The 8958-nt window shown below is 32.2% G+C and overlaps 1 protein-coding gene across 4 annotated transcripts in view; it reads left to right on the top strand.

The window, feature by feature from the left end:
* Positions 1 to 7062, top strand: part of LOC106874699 (uncharacterized) — a 9305-nt gene extending 2243 nt beyond the window's left edge. For all 4 annotated transcript variants that reach the window (XM_014922508.2, XM_052967096.1, XM_014922507.2 and 1 more), the window contains exons 3-4: positions 2759 to 2934; positions 5948 to 7062. In XM_014922508.2, coding sequence (XP_014777994.1) covers positions 2914 to 2934; positions 5948 to 6811 — 885 coding nt within the window. In that variant the 5' untranslated portion in view covers positions 2759 to 2913 and the 3' untranslated portion in view covers positions 6812 to 7062. The remainder of the gene's footprint in view (positions 1 to 2758; positions 2935 to 5947) is intronic.
* The last annotated feature ends 1896 nt before the right edge of the window (positions 7063 to 8958 follow it).

Consider the following 8958-nt stretch of genomic DNA (forward strand, 5'->3'; position numbering starts at 1 on the left):
CCTAACCCTACGGTTAGGGTTAAAGCAAATTTAAAATGAAAAAAGCAAATAAAACGAAGGTATGGAGATTAAATACGCTTTACATCGCTTAATCAGCCAAAGGAGTAAATATAAACAACTGAATACTTGTCAGTGATTGGTTGAAATTATCGAAATAAGACAATTTTTTACATGAAATAAATTCGAATACAAAAATATTTTTCTGTTCTATAACACAAAATAGATAAGTATACGAAGTTTGAAAGTCTTTCCGTACCAAAAACACTACGTAAAACATTAATGAAAAATGTGGCCCCCGTTTTAAAATAGATCCCGATGGATGGCGTGAGTATATTTTTATTGGAGTAACCGAGGTCAAATTGTTCCATATTTAAGAGAGACTCGTGGTTTCCGTAAATATGTATAAGCACGGTCTACCGGTCAGTTATTTAACATAAACCATGCGGTCTCTATTAAACACTCTGGCCAGGGAATGAAAAGGATTGTTTGTAAAACAAATCCGAAAGAAGCACAATCTAAGATGTGGAGCAGTATATATTAAAAATATTTTTAAGAGGTCATGGGCCAACAGGTTTTTGGGATCTGACAATACACCATCAAGCTAAACCTTTTATGAACAGGAAACCTAAAGTAATCCCATAAATTGACCTTCCCCATTTTTAATATATACTGATCTACATTTTAGAGTGTGCTTCTTTTAGATCTATGTTTTTTTTTTACAAACGATGCACACGATCCTAGGTCAGGTCACTTGCTATGCAAGTACATCTTCGATATATATATATATATATGTGTGTGTATAGAGAAAGAGCTGATTTCTCTAAGCATTTTATATGAACGCCTTACAAATTGAAAGTGAAAATGCTACGGAGATGAAAAGTTTTGGTGTGACATGAAGTACATCACTAGCATCTTGTCAGTTGTATACATCAACGAGAAGGGCAGTGATTTTTAAAAATTTTTACTACTTAAGCATCCGAGAGTCAGATGGTAACAATCTTAAATTGGGTGACCAATTAAGTGTGATAGTGATAGAACCTCTACAATCTACGTCAAGTACTTTGGCGTGCCACGAGATGTATCCAAGTGCAGCTAAATTTATACTATATAATTAGCAAGTACCCGTGGAAATTCCACGGTCATTTTGAAAATTGTATGATGAAAGTGTATATTTTTGTGGCGGAGGTAAAAAATACACACACCACCCATTTTTGGCATGACCTTAACCCTAACCCTAAACATTGGGTGTGCGTATTCTTTACCTTTGCCATTTTTGTGAAACATTTGATTCTTGAGAAGATATAAAAATCCACATGGGTAGTATTGAAGGGACTATCTATCTACCTACCTACATATATGCATACATACATACATACCCACCTATATATCTATCAGCCTGTCTTATATTCTACTTATATTTCTGTTGATGTACGTATTTGTCTACTCTAACAATATGAACGTACATTTAAACCAAATAACTAAAAAAGAAAAAATCTATTATGGTGCTCTAGCATGGCCTCAGTCTTTGAACTGCTACACATAAAAAGGTAAAAGTAACAACCACAGCTATTTGGGAAGATCATTTTACTTTGATTTAACTTGTGTTGATATATATTGTCATTCATCTTTCTATCGACAGACTGAAGATTTGAAAACAGTTGAACATGAGAACCTTTAACAATAACTAAACTTCTATTATAATAGTCTGTCACAGTATTCTATTATACGACGTTTAAAATCATATAGCTACTTTCTATTCCCGTGTTCTTTTCAGTCAACATTCACTTACTCTATTTCTGTGTCTCTCACTTCAGCTACACCACAGGTCCCTACACCTAACATGTTTATGCTTCTACTTTCTACTTCTTTCAACTAACCACAGCATAATAGCAATACCTTTTCTCTTGCCTCTCAGCACCAACTCTCTCTCTCTCTCTCTCTCTCTCTCTCTCTCTCTCTCTCTCTCTCTCTCTCTCTCTCTCTCTCTCTCTCCTTTAAACAAACCACTTCACAACAGCTTAGCATGATAACTATTACTTTCTGGCATTCATAACTTATTGAGAATTCCTAAAAACAAGATCCTGTGTAAGACAGTTCTGTATTCTCTGTAAATGCACAAAAACCGTTTTAAGGGCTACATACTTTGTATTGTTGTTTTTGGATAAATGAAACAATTATGAGAATGGAACCAAGGGATAAGCCCCACTTTCCCGGGAATTACCGGGTACGTCAGCTAGTCATTGTATAACTGCTTGGCATTTTCCACAACATTATTTTCGAAACCAATTTATTTTCATATTGCTTTGCTCTAAATTATTTAAATTACACTTTAGTGTTTGCCATAAATCAAAACCTTCCCTTGCATTAACTTGCCTTAAATGCCATAAATTGTGGATGAATTAGTTTATATTCACATCTTTTCAAACAATATTATTGTAATTTCTGACTGCATTGTTACAGTTACGTGTTTTTTTGTTCTTTTTATGTTTTTCCTGAATTGGTTATGCTTGTTAACATCAGACATTATCACTGATGGATGGACAATATATAAGAAGAAAACACTTATGTATTGGCCACTATTCTTTTCAAGTTCAATGTAATCAATGACAGAGTGACATTGGCACTTTTGCACAGTTTAGCTCTTTCAAAACTAACATTAGCACTTCTTTTAACTATACTTTTAGTTTCAGTTTCTTATCCTCCAATATTAATAATCTGACACTTTTTTTTCTTTTCATTTTTTTTCCATGCATGCAAGACAATGAAAATACATGTGAATGTGTGGCATGATATAAAAGCAGAAAATTGACATTTGAATATATGGGACAATTTTTCTTGAAGATAATTCAGTTTTAGGTGGAGAACGAAAGTGCAGGCAAAGACTAGTTTCGACATTTCCTTAGAAAACACATTATGGAGAACTTTAAATGCAAGGTACAGTATTGAGTTTTTGTGCATTTTGCAAAGAAGCAAAGGTACACTAATTACATTGGTTGATGAAATTAATAAGATGATGGCAGTAAAAAGCAAAATCTTGAAACATGTTCTAAACAAAGATTTTGCACACAATACCAGATGATGCTAAACTATGAAGACATTGTGTTTATTCTGCCAACTCGACAATAGTGGGACAACAAAACTATTGTTGGCAGGAACATGATTCCTGTTTCCTAAGAGCCATAGTAAACTTAAGGACATGTTGTAGACCAGTAAACCCTATAGGCAGTAAACCAGAGTGACAATCATAATTAGTTTAAGTTAGCCAACAAAATACCTATCTGGAACTGGACATTGGCTTAATGCTATCACCCATAACATTTACTTTATCACATCATGAGACAAGTCGGAATGTTTAGACTTGGGTCGCAAAAAGTACTTTTTCAAGAATATCTCTAAGTCTCTCCTGAGAGTAGTTGCTCAGTTTTTGTACATATGTATATTTGCCAAATGGAAGCTATAATAGTTTTAACAATATAAATACACTGAAGATAAGCATTTTAAAAATAAATTGCTTTCTGACTAACCTCACTTTCTATCTTTAACTGTAAAATTTCTTCTATATTTTGTGTGTTCTGGGTTACTGTTTCTGTCATCTTAATCAATTTTTTCTAGAATTCTATCATACCATTTTCCTTTTCTACTGTTTTATTGTATAGTATTTATATTTGTAAATATGGCAAACAGCAATTCATTTAGACTTGTTGGATTGAAAACATGACTGTTATAGTTTTAGCTTACTTTTTATCAAGTTATTTTTCCATTTCTTTATGTGATCAAGTTATTTCTTTATGTTATCAAGTTATTTTTCCATTTCTTTATGTGATCTTGCAATTTATTTGGAACTGTAAGGTTTCTAAATCTATCATCAACGCTTCTCAGTCTTCTTGAAGAATTTTGGTGATAAATGATGATGGTTATGAAAGGCAATTATTACTTGTTGAAGTCTGACTCTACCATTACTGGTTTCATTATAGAAATGCAAGTATTAATTCTACAACATATAGCTGGATTATGTGATTTATTCATAGTAATATTTACATCTGGCTGGAATAGAAAATTTTATGAGCTAGTCAAATGAGTCTCAATGGACTCTAGTAGCTAATATGTCATAGAAGGCAGTTCTGATTGGAGATGGCTTCAGACAAGAAATTGAACAATTACAAATAGTGTTAAAAGTTTCTAAGACCTGCATTAACCTAAAAATGAAAATATAATATTGCTATGTATAAAATTGCAAATTATAGACTGCAGGCTTGTGGTTACTGAAATATATGTTTTACTCAAATAAAAATATACATACTGCTAATAATTATATTCTAGTATATACACTTTCAGCATATATGCAAAGTAAAATATTGAAGTATGCAGTATCTCAAAACAGAAGAAAGTCAGTTATTAAATTAAACCCTACACTGTTTACTTTTAGTGTGTAATACCACATTATGAACAAAACATATCATATATATACCAAATGACACAAAAGCTGTTATAAAAAGCACAACTGCTGTTAACAAGATTATTTAAATCTAATAATGCTTTAGATACAAACAGTAGATTGAAGTATGAGAAGAATAATGAATAAAAATAATTACATACTCTACTCCACTCATATGAGGGGTCTTGTCTTGTGAGTGTTTGGTGAACTTACCAGTACTGGTGCAATGAAAAAAAAAAAGGATCCAGTACATTCAGATGAAATGGTTGGTATCAGAAAGGGCATCCAGCAGTAGAAATCATGCCAAAATAGACACTGGAGTTCGGTGCAGCCCTCTGACTTATCAGTTCATGTTTGAACTGTCCAATTCATGCAAGTATAGAAAAAGAAATTGTAAATGATGATGACATCTGAATGGAACAGAAAATTCTATTCGCAAGTCTCAATGAACTCTAGTTGTTAAAAATATTTAGAAAGAAGGAATTTCTTAACGACTGATGCTTCAGACAAGAAATTGTCTTTTCAAAAAGTGCTAAAAAGTTTAAAATCTGGTTTAACATAAAAATGAAAATATAATATTGCTATATATCATCATCATCATCATCCTTTAACGTCCATTTTCCATGCTGATGTGGGTTGGACAGTTTGACAGGAGCCATACAAAGTTCCATTGTCTGTTTTATCATGGTTTCTACAGCTGGATTCCCTTCCTAATGCCAACCACTTTACAATGTGTACTGGGTACGTTTTACATGGCACCATTATTTTGACTTGGTTTCTACAGCCAGATGCCCTTCCTAATGCTAACCACTCCATGAGTGTAGTAGCTGCTTTTTATGTGTCATCATAATGGGTGCCTTTTACATGTCACCAGCACAGGTCCCTTTTACATATTTTATATATATAATGCACTTTATTGTGTTTTGTTATGCATGTGATTGTTCTGTGAAAGATTGTCTTGCAAGAAACTGGTTTGTGGTGCAAATACAGTTGTTGGATACCTTTTAAATGGTCATGTAGTTCAGCTCTTATCCATAGGCATCAGTAGGTGGCTGTTTTGGATAATTTTGTGGCTGGTAATATAGCCAATGGTGTTCATTTTTCTTTACAAGTATTATCAAACAGTTTTGTGGAATTAAATCACATGGTTAGTACTACTGGTAGTGACATCCACTTCTTTTGACAGGCATCATTTTCTTTTTATATAAAATTAAAGATGTGTTGAAGTTTTTTTTTATTTGTTTTTTACAAAGTTCCTCTTCAGATTTTTGCACAATATGTCAGAACTAGCTCATTTTAAGAGGTGCCTTGTTCAGGTTCAGATCAAGACTGGTCTTGTAACCTAACATAAATTTGAACATTTTGTAGGTCCTTGAGTACCAGGGTATTTGTTCCTTCTCTTCTTCCCTTTGATGTTGGCTTGTGTATGTATGTGTACACACAAACGTGTATGTATGTGTACACACAAATATAAACATAATATACATTAATATCATTATTTTCTGTTTATAGAGAAAAAAAGATATAGAAATGTTACTCAAGCTGCAACGGAAATATATAGTTGGTACTAACTTAAAAGACTCAAAATATTACTTGTCATTAAAGAGTGGTGATTTTAACCCTAGAGAACTGAAACCTTGTTCTTCCCAAAATTATCATATTGGTGGAGTGACTCCTGTTCTATATCCGAGTAATAATAGCAACAATAAACATACCAAGCTAACAGAAGAGAAAGTAAAACAGAAGAATCTTAATAAACTCCAGTTTAAATCTCTGCCCCAAGCTTCAGACTTTTCTATAGATGCTAAAACAAAATACATACGTAAACCATCTATACTGGAGAGAATTGAAAGAAATGAACTCAATTTGAAAAAGAAACTTAAATCAGATATCAGAATTTATGACTGTAAAAGAACTTTCTCAAAATGCATTATAAAGAAAGCAAAGACAAAAACAGAATTTACTTACCTTCTTCCAGAATTGAAAAAAGAAATAGAAATGAAAGACATTAAGAAAGTAATATTCAATAAACCTTCAAGCAAATTGAATGTTCAGTTTTATAACAATAGTGAGATACGATTAGTAGCAAATAACTTTTTTAAGTGGATGGAATCCATTGGTGAAGGCGGACCATATCTAACAGTCAGTTCATTATATAGCCTTTTGTTGAACAGTTTTGAGATAAAACCCTCATTGGCTATAAATCTACAAATAATCGATGAAAAGGAACTGGGCATTGGCTTTCGTAGATGTTCTACCGAATTAGAGAGTTTTACCTTTGGCCATGAAAATCCTTCCTACGTCGAATATTTTGACAATAGAATAAGTAAGAAAGAGCTTTTAAGATTTGAGAAACTATTCTCCAATGATGAATAATTATGATGATGACAAAAATTATCATAAATATAAACAAAAATAATGGCCAAACAGTGAAAATTTATATTGAACTTTTCTAATCACTTCGCAAGTTACTGTTATATAAAGGAACAAAAATTATTATTTAATATAGATTTTAAACTGTATTAAATCTATAAATGAATTTCTGGCATGTAATATATTCTAGTGAAGTTTGCAGAAAACAAAATTTATTCATAGAATGGAAATCGTGTAATCAAATGAAATTATAAAATAATACACATCATGCAAGTATATTATTTTATTTTATTCTCCAAAATAACAATAAAGTTTTCATGCCCCATAAAAAAAAATATGGCGTCACACCTTGTCTAGCTGTTTTCTCTTTTTCACCTCATAATTTTACCTTTTCATCTTACAAGTAAGTTTAAGGTAATGAATAGGGCAAGGTATAATCTGATCAATAATGATATTAGGAAATTTATGTCTACTCAGAAGTTTGGTGAAAAAGCCTTGGAGATGCAGAAGTGTAGATTTTAGAACTTATACTTCATCCCTGATAAATGGGGGTAACTGATTCAAAAGGTGGCATTAGTTTTGAACTTCCAGCTCTAATTAATGATCTATTTTGATATAATATAACAAATATTAATATATCATATGCTATTAAGACAACCACATATTATTAAATCAGTTTATTTCACTACAAAAGCTTAAAGGCATTGAACAAAGGTCTATCTTGTGTACTTTTGCAATATGTTCCCTGGGCTGAGGATGGAAAAACTTAAAGCAGTTAACTAAGAGAGTTTATATAAGATTTCATGACTTCAATGGGTAACATTGTATCCTGTGCATAGTTGTCAAAATCTCTTTTGGCAACCATTAAGGCAAACAACTACTTTGAATTCGTAAAGAACACCCTCTCCAATTTTAATAACCATTTTTGAGATATGAATATTAAGGTTTATTATATCCACAATCACTTAGCTGCTTTTAAAAAAGAGCTTGATGATTTAAATCAGGGATTCTCAACCATTTTTTATCTATGGATCCCTTTGATTGCTATGTTATTCTGGTGGGCCCCCATAGCCATTTGATGTTTAAAAAACTAGTTTTATAGAAACTTCTTTCAAAATTCCTGTTTTGTTTTTCACACATTAACTTGTGTAGATTGAACTATGTAAAATGTTGGAGAGAGAAATCTAGCTCTTTCTTCCAATACAAACCAATATATACATCTAAAGCAATTTTTTTTCAAGGGCCCTTAAAGTATTATTGTGGATCCCCAATTTATTATTTTATCACGTGGACCCCTGAAAATCTTATATGGACCCTCAGGAGCCATAAGGACCTTGGTTGAGAATCACTGTTAAATGAAGAGCAAAGAGCAAGAATTCATTAGAATATAAAATATAATAATTGTAATGACATCATCAGTCCTCTACTTGGCTCTAAAAAATATGTTAATGGAAATGGGTCCTTGCATAATTGTGTTGTCAGCTAAGAATTTTGAATTAATTAAAATTACACCCTTGAAGAGAACAATCATTATATTTGCAAAAAAAAAAAAAAAAAAAAAATTCTGTTGCCTTAAAAGACTTATTCATGGGTATAATTTATCTATTCTTTTGTTTATATCAGTCATTTGGGGCACTGCCTTGAAAATTTTTACCTGAACAAATTGACTCCAGTACTTTGCTACTTATTCTATCAGTTTCTTTTGCTGAACTGCCAAGTTATAGGAACATAAACCAATATCTGTTGTCAAGTGGGGAGACAGATTTCTCTCTCTCTCTATCTATCTATCTATCTGTCTGTCTGTCTATCTGTCTGTGTATCTATCTATCTACATACCTACCTACACACAATAACAACAACAACCTTTCACTCAGTTTCTATCTACCAAATTCACTCAAAAGTATTGGTTACCCCAGGGTTCTAGTAGAAGACACTTGCTTGCTCAAGGTGCTGCATAGTGGGAATGTACCTGAAATCAGATGGTTGCAAAGTGAACTTCTTAATCACAAAGTATATTTACACCAATTTAAGGTATTGATTCTAAATAGATCATCAGTTTTGCAGAATCAGCTTTATTTTTGGGAAATACAGCATACTTTTTTACATGCTGATATATCTTCTTGTGAAGGCACATGGCTCAGTGGTTAGAG

The sequence above is a fragment of the Octopus bimaculoides genome, chromosome 4 (genome assembly GCF_001194135.2).
Source record: "Octopus bimaculoides isolate UCB-OBI-ISO-001 chromosome 4, ASM119413v2, whole genome shotgun sequence".
NCBI lineage: Eukaryota > Metazoa > Mollusca > Cephalopoda > Octopoda > Octopodidae > Octopus > Octopus bimaculoides.